Below are 14,700 nucleotides of genomic sequence, written 5' to 3'. Positions count from 1 at the left end.
TTGATCCCAGGACACTGAGATCATGACCTGAGCTGAAGGCAGACTGAGCCACGCAGGTACCCATCCTACAAAGTTTTTTATTGAGAAAACTTCATTTGACTTTATCTTAAAATTTCCATCTCTGTTCAAATTCCCTATCTGTTCATGCATTTTGTCCACCTTTTCCATAAGAGCTTAAACATATTAATCATAGTTATTTAGAATTCCCTCTCTCATGATTTTAACACATGGGTCATTTCTAAGTTTTTTTCTGTAGAATTGCCTTGGTTTTTGTTTTTTTTTTTTTTGACAGTGATTTTGTCATTGCTGCTGCTGTTTCTTGTATGTCTTGTAAATTTTGATAGGGTGTTGATGTTGGGTGTAAAAGAGTAGAGATTGAGGTAAGTAGAATTTATGCCTGGAAATATCATGCCTGTTCTTCTGCTAGGCCATTAGTGTAGGTTCTTGATTTAGTGTGTTTGGGACATGAGCTGGATTTTGGTTTTGTGTTGCTTGTCATTACCTACAGTGAACTATTGATTTAGAATTTCTCACGATTTAAATTGTGCTTAGTGTGACAACCACAATGCTAGAGAGTTTCTCTTCACATTCCTGTTCCATCCTTGGCTTGAAGCCTTCCCTGTGTACCTGTGGTTCAGAAGGGCTCTTCCCCACCCTCATGCCCCTGCTCTAGGGGTAGCCTGGTGCTGGTTGGCCTGGACAGGAGGGCAGACTTCTTTGTGGTCATAGTCCAGTCTCTCCCTTTGGCAGGTTCTCTGTTCCTGGTTGTCAGGGGAGAGGCTTTGTTAGTGATGCCGTCTCTCCTCACTATGGCATTCAAATTCTGCTTTGTATTTTTGGCAGGTTTACTGTGGGAGAAGGTTTCCTGTTCCTTGCTTAGTGGTAGGAGATTGGTGATAGTATCGTATAGGATCCTGAGCTCAGGACCATTTTCTGCCTTTCCTCCAGGAGTAGAGTGTTTTTCTTTAGCCTTTTCTAACTGGATTGGTTCTCTACTTGTGCACAACAGGGTTTGCTGCTAGTCCTCCTTCAGTTGAAGACTTTTGTTCTCTGGGGAGGGGGCAGGTCCAAATAGGGCTTTATACATTTTCCACAGTGGCAGTAACTCTTCTCTAAGCCTGTGCCACTGAGGGAAGAATTCCTTCCATTTCCAGCTCTGTGTCCACTTTTTTTTTCTTTTTTGTTTTATGAGCACCTATTAGAGGCCTGTTGAGTCTGCAAGGGTGTTGTAAACTCTCTAGTATCTGTGGCTTCCCAGAATTCTGTGCTCTCACACTAGGCCACATTCAGCCTTCAGCAAGATATTAAGGGTTTTTTTTAATCTGAATTCTTCTTTTCCATCTTTTGGAAATACTGTAAATTAACCCATTCCCCTGTTGACTTTTTTCCCTTTACTAATCTGCAACATGTATTCTTTACATATTTCCTATGTACTAGTGCTTTTTTTGTTGTTAGATTCCCTTGGTAAGTCAAGGTATATATTCACTTTGTATTTTAATAGATAATATCAGACTCCTTTCCAGAGGTTAGAGCAATTTATTCTTGCTCTAGCTGTTTTGAAGGGTTCAATTTCCCATATTTTTATCATCACTAGATAAGCCTTTTCCTAACTTTTGCCAATCTGATGAATGAAAAATAGCAGTTTCTTGTTACTGTAATTCACATTATCCTGATGGCTAATGAGAACGAGTATCTTATTGTTTGTTTATTAGCCTCTTTCATTTGCATATTTGTATCCTTTGCCATTTTTTTCTTATTATTTTGTAGCAACTCTTTACATTTTGGAAATCCTAACATCTTGTCTGTCTGACAAATACAAATTCTTCTCCTGCCCCATACCTAAGAAGGGAGACTTCATAACCACTGTGGTTTCTAGAATGTTTAGAAAGTTCTTTACTGGAAGAATGTACAAATACTCAAATTTCTCCCAGAATTTCCATTCCTTCCTTCCTTCATTCATTCATTTTTACTTAGATCACTAATCTGTCTGCTGTTAATTGCTAAGTATGGTAGACCTGTAGAAAATGGACTAGACAATTATACCAGCACTATTCACTAAGCCACTTTTCCCAATTAAATTTAAATATACATTTATCACATATTAAGTTCCCCAAAATGTTTGTATCCTTTTCTGTTCTCCAAACTTTTCCACTGATTGTCTTGTTTGTTCCTGTGGATATATTATTCTGTTTTGATTATAGTAGTTGTAAGTCATATCTAGAAAGGCATATCTTCCCCTTAATTTTTAAAAAATAAATGTAAAGGGGATTAAGAGGTACAGACTTCCAGTAATAAACAAGTCATGGGGATGTAATATGAAGTATGGGGAATGTAGGCAATAATATTGTAATAACTTTGGTGACAGATGGTAAATAGACTTATTATGGGGATCATCTCATAATATATAAAGATATCAAATCACTATGCTCTTGAAACTAATAGGATATTGTATATCAATTATATTTCAATCAAAAAATTTTACAGGTTATTTGGGCTATTGCTACATATGGTGTTTTAAATTATTTTGTTCATTCCCATGTAAACCCTTTTGTTTTTTGTTTTTTTTTCTTTCCCCAAATTTTTATTTAAATTCTAGTTAATGTACAGTGTAATATTAATTTCAGTTGTAGAATTTAGTGATTCATCAATTACATATAACACCCAGCGCTCATCACAAGAAATGCTCTCCTTAATACCCATCACCTATTTAACCCATCCCTGCACCCACCTCCCCTCCAGTAACCCTCAGTTTGTTTTACATAGTTAAGAGTCTATTTCTTGGTTTGCCTTTCCTTTCCTGCCCCATGTTCTTTTGTCTTGTTTCTTAAATTCCATACGTGAGTGAAATCATATGGTATTTGTCTTTCTCTCAATGACTTATTTCTCTTAGCATCATACTCTCTAGCTCCATCCACTTCATTGCAAATGGCAAGATTTCATTCTTTTTAATATGGCCAAGTAATATTCCATTGTGTATATATATACACATCACATCTTCTTTATCCATTCATCAGTCGATATAAATTTGGGCTCTTTCCATAATTTGGCTGTTGTTGATAATGCTGCTGGAGGGGATCGCTTCTCGGCCTTTTGGCTAAGATCAAGTGTAGTATCTGTTCTTATCAGTTTAATGCTGCTGGGGTACATGTATACCCACGTAAACCCTTTTGAAATTCAGATTAGAGTGGCATGACATTTATATTCATTTGGGAAATATTGGCATTTTATGATATTAAGTTTTTCCTTCTAAGTAAAGAATGAGGTGTGTCAGGAGATCAGCTATTGTGTGTGTGAACTACAAAATGGCTATTGCTTCAGGTTCACCTTCCAAAATCTCACATAAGAACCTCTCTTGTCAACCATCTTAACTGAAAACATTTGGAAAATAGAATTCTTGGAGAAGTAGTTCAGCCTAGCCATGTTGACATATTGCAAAATGACCACAGTCCATGTTTTGTCAACTTGGCACCCATACACATCTCTTTAAGCCATACCTAATCTCCAAATTAAAACATTATTATTCCACCTATGATGATACAGTTAACCTGTGGGCAACTGTAAACACGCTCTCACCCTGTCGTCAAAAGAGGATATAAAAATCTCCTTTTTGGTCTTTGAGTGATGTCTTTCTTCTTCAGCTAATTAACACTCCCCCTTAATATCCTGTAAAAGAAAACAAAAATATTTGGCTAAATTATATATTTGAATGTATATGATCTATATATCTATATGTATATATATAAATATATATATATCAAATATTTATATTGAAAAAGATTTACCTGTAACTATTACATCCTCATTTATGCAACTGGTTGCAAGGTTGTAGCTGGTAGATGCTTTCTTCTACCCATTCCATATTCTCTTTGACCTCAGCAAGCACCTCAGTTGGTTGTGGTTCCTTGTCTGGTAGGGTGACACAAACAGACATCCCTGAAAAGTCTAAGCTAGTAACAGTCAGTCTAAATTTAATTGTTATAGTTTTCTGTTGACTTTAATCACTGTAAAGGCACTCTAGAAGATCACCTGCATTCTAGACATACTCCTTCTTACCCCTACTATTTAGTAGAAACCCAATTTCGCCTTGATAATTAGAATTAGTTGTATCGAGGGGAGGAGCAAGATGGTGGAGGAGTAGGAGACCTGGATTTCGTCTGGTCCCAGGAATTCAGCTGGATAGAGATCAAACCATTCTGAACACCTATGAACTCAACGGGAGATCGAAGAAAAGAATAGCAACAACTTTCTGAATAGAAAAGCGACCACTTTCTGGAAGGTAGGACTTGTGGAGAAGTGAATCCGAGGCGATATTTGGGAGGATAGACGGCGGGGGAGGGGCCTCCATCGGCCGCTTCTGGCAAGTGATAGAGCCACGGAGCACAAAATCGGAACTTTTAGGAGTCGGCTATGCTGAGGGACGTCGCTCCAGTGGCTAAGTGGTGGTGGAACTCTCGCTGGGACAGTGTGGTCTCAGGACCTTCGGGGTCACAGAAACACTGGGGGTGCCTGAGTGCAGCAGAGCTCCCAGGTATCGGAGCGGGGAAGCCGGCTGCAGAGACAGAGCCGAGGCGCGGGCTCTCAGCTCAGGGTTGCCATAAACTGTGATCCACGGCACAGTCGGGCCACTGCTCCTCCAGCAGGGACCCAACAAGCGGCAGATCTGGGGAGACTCCCCTTCCTCTCCTGGGAGGAGCAGCGCGGGAGTGCACTGCAGGGATCTGCTGGGTTTCGAGACTCCACCCAGGGTCGGGCGCCAGAGATAGAAACGAGCGGTCATAGGCCAGGTGAGCACAGAGTATGGCTGGAGACCGGGGAGACGGGAGTGATTGACTGCTTTTCTCTGGGGGCACACTGAGGAGTGGGGCCCCAAGTTCTCAGCTCCTCTGGGGCGGAGATTGGGAGGCCACCATTTTCACTCTTTTCCTCCAAAGCTGTAAGGAAAGCTTGCAGGGAACAAAAGCTCCCAAGAGCAAACCTGAGCAGATTACTTAGCCCGGACCCGGCAAGGACGGGGCAATTCCGCCTCAGCAAAGACATTTGGGAACCACGGCAACAGGCCCCTCCCCCAGAAGATCAGCGAGAACAGCCAGCCAAGACCAAGTTTACTGATCAATGAGAACAGCAGAACTCCAGTGCTAGGGGAATACTGCACATAGAATTCATGGCTTTTTACCCCTGATTCTTTAGTCTTTCCAAAGTTAATTTTTTAAATTTTCTTTTTTTTTTTTTGAATTTTTCTTTTTCCCTTTTTCAACCAACATCTTATCAATCCCTTTTATAAAAAACATTTTTATTTTTCATTTTTAGAGTCATATTCTATCCCTTCATAGTAGTTAACCTTAGTTTTGGTATATATATAAATTGTTCTCTCTTTAAAGTTTTGGGATACAGTTTCTTCTAACAGACCAAAATATACCTTATATCTCTAGTGTATGTCTTTGTTCCACTCTCCTGCCTGATCACATTCTCTCCTTTTTTTTTTTTTTTCTTAATTCCTCTTCTTTCTTTTTTCAACCAACTTCTTATCAATTCCTTTTATAAAATCTTTTATAATTTTCATCTGTACAGTCATATTCCATCCCTTCATCGTATTTACCCTTATTTTTGTACATATATAAGTTTTCTTTCTTTAAAATTTTGGGAGGGACTTTCTTCTAACAGACCAAAACGCACCCAAAATCTAGTGTGTGGACTGATCTCTGCATCATATTTGATCATATTCTGTTTTTTTTTGTTTTGTTTTGTTTTGATCTTTTCCTTTTCCTTTTTTTTTCTTTTTCTTTTTTCTTTCTTTCCCTTTCTTTTCCCCCAGTTTCAGGTCTTTTCTGATTTGTTTAGTGTATATTTCCTGGGGACGTTTTTACCCTGTTGGCATTTTGTTCTCTCATTCATCTGTTCTCCTCTGGACAAAATGACAAGATGGAAAAAATCACTACAGCAAAAAGAACAAGAGGCAGTACTGACTGCCAGGGACCTAATCAATATGGACATTAGTAAGATATCGGAACTAGAGTTCAGAATCATGATTTTAAAGATACTAGCTGGGCTTGAAAAAAGCATGGAAGTTATTAGAGAAACCCTTTCTGGAGAAATAAAAGAACTAAAATCTAACCAAGTCAAAATCAAAAAGGCTGTTAATGAAGTGCAATAAAAAATGGGGGTGCTAACTGCTAGGATAAATGAGGCAGAAGAGAGAATCAGTGATATAGAAGACCAAATGATGGAAAATAAAGAAGCTGAGAAAAAGAGATAAACAACTACTGGATCACGAGGGCAGAATTCGAGAGATAAGCGATACTATAAGATGAAACAACATTAGAATAATTGGGATCCCAGAAGAAGAAGAAAGAGAGAGAGGGGCAGAAGGTATATTGGAGCAAATTATAGCAGAGAACTTCCCTAGTTTGGGGAAGGAAACAGCCATCAAAATCCAGGAGGCACAGAGAACACCTCTCAAAATCAATAAAAATAGGTCAACACCCCGACATCTAATAGTAAAACTTACGAGTCTCAGAGACAAAGAGAAAATCCTGAAAGCATCTTGGGACAAGAGATATGTAACCTACAATGGTAGAAACATTAGATTGGCAACAGACCTGTCCAGAGACCTGGCAGGCCAGAAAGGACTGGCATGATATATTCAGAGCACTAAATGAGAAAAATATGCAGCCAAGAATACTATATCCAGCTAGGCTGTCATTGAAAATAGAAGGAGAGATAAAAAGCTTCCAGGACAAACAAAAACTAAAGGAATTTGCAAACACAAAACCAGCCCTACAAGAAATCTTGAAAGGGGTCCTCTAAGCAAAGAGAGAGCCTAAAAGTAACATAGACCAGAAAGGACCACAGACAATATACAGTAACAGTCACCTTACAGGCAATACAATGGCACTAAATTCGTATCTTTCAATTATTACCCTGAATGTAAATGGGCTAAATGCTCAATCAAAAGACACAGGCTATCAAATTGGGTAAAAAAACAAGACTCATTGATATGCTGTCTGCAAGAGACTCATTTTAGAACCAAAGACACCTTCAGATTGGGAAAGTGAGGGGTGGAAAACCATTTACCATGCCAATGGACACCAAAAGAAAGCTGGAGTGGCAATCCTTATATCAGACAAATTAGATTTTAAACCAAAGACTATAATAAGAGATGAGGAAGGACACTACATCCTACTTAAAAGATCTATCCAACAAGAAGATCTAACAATTGTAAATATCTATGCCCCTAACATGGGAGCAGCCAATTACATAAGCCAATTAATAACAAAAGCAAAGAAACACATCGACAACAATACGATAATAGTGGGGGACTTTAACACCCCCCTCACTGAAATAGACAGATCATCTAAGCAAAAGATCAACAAGGAAGTAAAGACTTTAAATGACACACTGGACCAAATGGACTTCACAGACATATTCAGAACATTCCATCCCAAAGCAGCAGAATACACATTCTTCTCTAGTGCCCATGGAACATTCTCCAGAATAGAACACATCCTAGGTCACAAATCAGGTCTCAACCAGTACCAAAAGATTGGGATCATTCCCTGCATATTTTTGGGCCACAATGCTTTGAAACTAGAACTCCATCACAAGAGGGAAGTCAGAAAGAACTCAAATACATGGAGGCTAAAGAGCATCCTACAAAAGAATGAATGGGTCAACCAGGAAATTAAAGAAGAATTTTAAAAAAATTCATGGAAACAAATGAAAATGAAAACACAACTTTCAAAATCTTTGGGATGCAGCAAAGGCAGTCCTAAGAGGAAAGTATATAGCAATACAAGCCTTTCTCAAGAAACAAGAAAGGTCTCAAGTACACAACCTAACCCTACACCTAAAGGAGCTGGAGAAAGAACAGCAAATAAAGCCTAAAACCAGCAGGAGAAGAGAAATAATAAAGATCAGAGCAGAAATCAATGAAATAGAAACCAAAAGAACAGTAGAACAGATCAACGAAACTAGGAGCTGGTTCTTTGAAAGAATTAATAACATTGATAAACCCCTGTCCAGACTTATCAAAAAGAAAAGAGAAATGACCCAAATAAATAAAATCATGAATGAAAGAGGAGAAATCACAACCAACATCAAAGAAATACAAACAATTATCAGAACATATTATGAGCAACTATAGGCCAGCAAATGAGATAATCTGGAAGAAATGGATGCATTCCAAGAGATGTATAAACTACCAAAACTGAACCAGGAAGAAATAGGAAACCTGAACAGACCTATAACCACTAAGGAAATTGAAGCAGTAATTAAAAATCTCCCAAGAAACCGAAGAGCCCAGGGCCAGATGGCTTCCCAGGGGGAATTCTACCAAACATTTAAGAAGAATTATTACCTATTCTTCTGAAACTGTACCAAAAATTAGAAATGGAAGGAAAACTTCCAAACTCATTTTATGAGGCCACCATTACCTTGATCCCCAAACCAGACAAAGACCCCATCAAAAAGGAGAATCACAGACCAATATCCTTGATGAACATGGATGCAAAAATTCTCACCAAAATACTAGCCAATAGGATCCAACAGTCCATTAAAAGGATTATTCACCACGACCAAGTGGGATTTATTCCTGGGCTGCAAGGTTGGTTCAACATCTGCAAATCAATCAATGTGATACAATACATTAATACAAGAAAGAACAAGAACCATATGATCCTCTCAATAGATACAGAAAAAGCATTTGACAAAATACAGCATCCTTTCTTGATCAAAACTCTTCAGAGTATAGGGATAGAGGGTATATACCTCAATATCATAAAAGCCATCTATGAAAAACCCACAGTGAATATCATTCTCAATGGGGAAAAACTGAGAGCTTTCCCCCTAAGGTCAGGAATGTGGCAAGGATGTCCACTATCACCACTGCTATTCAACATAATATTAGAAGTCCTAGCCACAGCAATCAGACAACAAAAAGAAATAAAAGGCATCTGAATCAGCAAAGAAGAAGTCTCACTCTTTGCAGATGATATGATACTTTATGTGGAAAACCCAAAAGACTCCACCCCAAAACTGCTAGAACTCATACAGGACTTCAGTAAAGTGGCAGGATATAAAAATCAATGCACAGAAATAAAAATTAAAAAAAAAAAAATCAATGCACAGAAATCAGTGGCATTCCTATACACCAACAACAAGACAGAAGAAAGAGAAATTAAGGAGTCGATTCCATTTACAATTGCCCCCAAAACCATAAGATATCTAGGACTAAATCTAACCAAAGAGGCAAAGGATCTGTACTCAGAAAACTATAAAATACTCATGAAAGACATTGAGGAAGACACAAAGAAATGGAAAAATGTTCCATGCTCATGGATTGGAAGAACAAATATTGTGAAGATGTCAATGCTACCTAGAGCAATCTACACGTTCAATGCAATCCCCATCAAAATACCATCCACTTTTTTCAAAGAAATGGAACAAATAATCCTAAAATTTGTATGGAACCAGAAAAGACCCCGCATAGCCAGAGAAATGTTGAAAAAGAAAAGCAAAGCTGGCGGCATCACAATTCTAGACTTCATGCTCTATTACAAAGCTGTCATCATCAAGACAGTATGGTACTGGCACAAAAACAGACACAGAGATCAATGGAACAGAATAGAGAGCCCAGAAATGGACCCTCAACTCTATGGTCAACCAGTCTTCGACAAAGCAGGAAAGAATGTCCAATGGAAAACAGACAGTCTCTTCAACAAATCGTGTTGGGAAAATTGGACAGCCACATGCAGAAGAATCAAACCGGACCATTTCCTTACACTACACACAAAAATAAACTCAAAATGGTTAAAAGACCTAAATGTGAGACAGGAGTCCATCAAAATCCTAAAGGAGAACACAGGCAGCAACCTCTTCAACCTCAGCTGCAGCAACTTCTTCCTAGAAACATTGCCAAAGGCAAAGGAAGCAAGGGCAAAAATGAACTATTGGGACTTCATCAAGATAAAAAGCTTTTGCACAGCAAAGGAAACAGTCAACAAAACCAAAAGACAACTGACAGAATGGGAGAAGATATTTGCAAATGACATATCAGATAAAGGGCTAGTATCTAAAATCTATAAAGAATTTATCAAACTCAGCACCCAAAAAACAAATGATCCAATCAAGAAATGGGCAGAAGACATGAACAGACATTTTTCCAAAGGAAGGCATCCAAATGACCAAAAGACATGAAAAAGTGCTTAACATCACTCGGCATCAGGGAAATCCAAATCAAAACCTCAATGAGATACCACCTCACACCAGTCAGAATGGCTAAAATTAACAAGTCAGGAAACGACCTATGTTGGCAGGGATGCGGAGAAAGGGGAACCCTCCTGCACTGTTGATGGGAATGCAAGCTGGTGCAGCCACTCTGGAAAACAGTATGGAGGTTCCTCAAAAAGTTGAAAACAGAGCTACCCTACGACCCAGCAATTGTACTACTGGATATTTACCCCAAAGATACAAATGTAGTGATCCAAAGGGGTATGTGCATCGTGATGTTTATAGCAGCAGTGTCCACAATAGCCAAACTATGGAAAGTGCCAAGATGTCCATCGACAGATGAATGGATAAAGAAGAAGTGGTATATACATACAATGGAATATTATGCAGCCATCAAAAGGAATGAAATCTTGCCATTTGCAACAATGTGGATGGAACTGGAGGGTATTATGCTGAGTGAAATAAGTCAATCAGAGAAAGACCTGTATCATATGACCTCACTGATATGAGGAATTCTTAATCTCAGGAAACAAACTGAGGGTTGCTGGAGTGGTGGGGGGTGGGACGGATGGGGTGGCTGGGTGATAGACACTGGGGAGGGTATGTGCCCTGGTGAGTGCTATGCATTGTGTAAGACTGTTGAATCACAGACCTGTACCTCTGAAACAAATAATACATTATGTGTTAAAAAAAGAAGATAGTAGGAAGGGAAAAATGAAGGGGGGGAATCGAAGGGGGAGATGAACCATGAGAGACGATGGATTCTGAAACAAACAGGGTTCTAGAGGGGTTGGGGGTGGGGGGATGGGTTAGCCTGGTGATGGGTATTAAAGAGGGCACGGACTGAATGGAGCACTGGGTGTTATATGCAAACAATCATGGAACACTACATCAAAAACTAGTGATGTAATGTATGGTGATTAACATAACATAATAAAATAAAAAAAAGAATTAGTTGTATCAAGCAATATAGTAACCCATCTTTGCCTGTCAATTCAGTAAGCATGAGGAACCTAAAATGGCCTGGTGGCATTCTCAACTTCTAATTTAATGGCATCATTGTTGTGTTCCCTGATGGAACCATTTCTCACTCTGTTTAGGTCTGCTTTGATTTCTTTCATTAGTAATTAGTGTTTCATAGTTTTAAACATACAGATCTTGTACATATTTTGTTAGGTTTTTATCTAAGTATCTTCTGTGTTTTGGTGCTATTATAAAGGGGACTTTAATAAATACTTTGGGGCGCCTGGGTGGCTCAGTCTGTTAAGCGGCTGCCTTTGGCTCAGGTCATGATCTCAGGGTCCTGGGATCAGGCCCTGATTCCGGCTTTATGCTCAGGCGGGAGTCTGCTTCTCCCTCTCCTTCTGTGCTTTCTTGCTGTCTCTTGCTCTCACTTTTTCTCTCAAATAAATAAATAAAGTCTTAAAAAAAATAAATACCTTAACTTCATTCATTGCTGGTATATAGAAATATGATTCATTTTTTTATATTGCCCTTGTATCCTTTTACCTTATTAAATTCACTCTTAATTCTGTTTTTGTATATTCTTTTTTGGAATTTGCCTATGAAGACTCTCATGTTATCTGTGAATAGACATAGTTTTATTTTTCAACTTTTCTAATGTATATGCTTTTCATTTCTTTTTCTTTCTGCACTGGCTGGGAACTTTGGTATAATGCTGCATAAGAATAGAGAGAGTAGACTCCATTTTAGGGGAAAAACGTTCTGTTTTTCATCATTAAGTATAATGTTAGTTGTAGGATTTTTGTGGACATCTTTTATCATATTAAGGACATTCTTTCTGGTTTTAGTTTCCTGAAAGTTTTCATTATGAATGCATGTTGAATTTCTTTTCCAATGCTTTCTCTGTATCTACCAAGATGATCACATAGTTTTTCTTCTTTTGTCTGTTGATATGGTGAGTTATGGTCTGTTGATGTGGTTGATTTTCAAATGTTCAACCTGCTTTGTATTCCTGGGATAAGCCCAACTTCGTGTATTATCCTTTTTATATGTTGTTTAATTTGATTTGCTAGTATTTTACTGAGGATTTTTACATTTATGTTCATGGTAGATATTGATCTGTGGTTTTCTTTTTTGTGATGCCTTTTTCTGGTTTGAGTATCAGGGTAAAGCTGCCCTCATAAAATTGGTTTGGAAGTGTTCCCTCCTATTTTATATTCTGGAAGAGTTTATATAAAATTGTTATTATTGCTCTCTTAAATGTTTGGTAGAATTCAGTGAAACCATCTGGTCTTGGAATGTGTTTGTTTGTAAAATTTTAAAATACATATTTGTATTCATTTTTTAGGGCTTTCATAACAAAGTGACTGATTGGCTAGTCAAACTAGTGACTGATTGCCTTACACAACAGAAATTTATTTTCTTACAATCCTGGAGGCTAGAGTCCAAGATCAAGGTGTTGGCAGTTTTGATTTCTTCTAAGGCCTCTCTTCTTGGCTTGCAGATGGCCATCTTCTCCCTGTGTGGTATCTGGGTCCTATTTTCATTTTTCATAAGGACACTAGTCATATTGGGCTGGGGTATACCCAAATAATCTCATTAATTTAATTATCTCTTTAAATATCCCATCTCCAAATACAGTCATATTTTGAGTTATTAGAGGTTAGAACTTCAACATAAAGTTCTAGGGGGGGACACAACTCAGCCTATAGCAATCTTCAATGTTTTTAATTGATAAAGGACTATTAGATCATCTCTCTCTTTAATGAGCTTTGGCAGTTTGTCTCATTCATATAAGTTGTCTAATTTATGGAATTAGAATTGTTCATAATGTTCCCTTATTAACTTTGTAATGTCTGTAATATCTGGATTGATGCCCTCTCTTTTATTCTTGATTTGGAAAAATGTATTTTTTCTCTTTTATTTTTTGATCAGTTTGGTTAGAAATTTGTTAATTTTTTAAATTCAATGCAATTTTATTTTTATTATTTTTAATTGAAGTATACTTAACATACAATGTTATATTAGTTCCAGATGTACAATTCAACAGTTCTATATATTACTCAGTGCTCACAACAATAAGTATAGTCACTATCTGTCTCCATACAACGTTATTACCAACTTAATGTACTTTATGCCTTATGCTTACTTTTTCTCTCCAAAACTTACTTATTTTGTAACTGGAAGTTTGTCCTTCTTAAGCACCTTTATCTATTTCACCATCCACCATCTGGCAACCACCAGTTTGTGCTTTCTATTCAACAGTCTGTTTTTTTCTTTGTTTTGTTTCTTAAATTCCACATATGAGTGAAACCATACGGTATTTGTCTTTTTATTGATCTTTTCCATGAACTAGCTTTTAGTTTCACTAGTATTTTTAGTATTATTCCTATTGATTTGGTTGATTTCTTCATTGATATAAGTTCTTTCTTCTGATCTAATATAAGCATTTAATATAACAGATCTCCCTGTGAATACTGCTTTAGCAATATCCCTAAAATTTTGATGTGCTTTTATTTACATTCAATTCAGAATGCTTTCTCATTCCCATTGGTGACAGCTGGAAAAATTTGAGCACCAATACACTGTAGCGTTGGATTATAACTCAAAGTATAAAATAAGTATCTGTGAGTCCATACTAATACAAACAAATAATTGAATATGTAAATAAGTGGGGAGAAGAAACAAACCTCCCATGAAGAATTCCAAATAAATTGTGTTGATATTCCACTCTAAAGTAGATGGAGCCAAACTCCCCACCCCTTAAGTGTGGGTTGTACATAGTGATTTTTTTTCTAAAGAGTACAGTGTGGAAAGGGGGATAAAAAGAGTAACTTTATAGTAGAGAAACATGATACACAGCTACAGCAGGTTATTAAGGTCAACATCAATAATAATCATGTTGATAGTAGGTACCCTTGATATATTGTGATGAATATGGCACTTTACCTCCGTGATCTTCCCCAAAACTGATAACCCTAGGCTAATCATGAGAAAAACATCAAACAAATTCCAATAGAGGGGCATCCTAGAATATATCTGATTATTACTTCTCAAACCGCCAAGGTCATCAAACACAGGAAAAGTCTGAGAAAGCATCAGAGCCAAGAGGAGCCTAAGGAAACATGAGAACTAAAGGTAATAAGGACTCCTAGATGGGATCCTGGAACAGTAAAAGGATATTAAGGAAAACCTAAGGAAATCTGAATGAACTATGAACTTCAGTTAACAATAATGTATTAATATTGGTTTGTTAATTCTAACAAATGTACTATCCTAATATAAAATGTTAATAATAGGGGAAACTATAGCAGGGGATATATGGGAACCCTCTGTACTTCCTACTGTTTTTTTTTGGTAAACATAAATCTATTCTAAAGTCTGGTTGTTGTTTTTTTTAAGTATTCTCTAATTTCTCTTATGACTTCTTTGATCCATGGGTTATGTAGAAATATGCTTTGAACTCTCTTTCTTTCTTTCTTTTTTTTTTTTTTTTTGGTATTACTTGATTTT

The 14,700-nt window shown here is 37.4% G+C and overlaps 1 protein-coding gene and 1 pseudogene across 1 annotated transcript in view; both read left to right on the top strand.

Annotated features, from left to right (window-relative positions):
• Positions 1 to 14,700, top strand: part of LOC135364823 (tyrosine-protein phosphatase non-receptor type 20-like) — an 89,814-nt gene that overhangs the window by 66,328 nt on the left and 8,786 nt on the right. The window contains exon 5 of the mRNA XM_064595539.1: positions 9,571 to 9,573. Within this exon, the coding sequence (XP_064451609.1) occupies positions 9,571 to 9,573 (3 nt within the window). The remainder of the gene's footprint in view (positions 1 to 9,570; positions 9,574 to 14,700) is intronic.
• LOC123841119 (U2 spliceosomal RNA) lies at positions 3,075 to 3,252 on the top strand (annotated as a pseudogene).

This window comes from Mirounga angustirostris, unplaced genomic scaffold, assembly GCF_029215605.1.
Source record: "Mirounga angustirostris isolate CCGP_5_RB_7025 unplaced genomic scaffold, mMirAng1.0.hap1 SCAF_6, whole genome shotgun sequence".
NCBI classification, from domain to species: Eukaryota; Metazoa; Chordata; class Mammalia; order Carnivora; family Phocidae; genus Mirounga; species Mirounga angustirostris.
The sequence above is the reverse complement of the archived record's forward strand: the minus strand, read 5'-3'. Positions and strand labels throughout refer to the sequence as shown.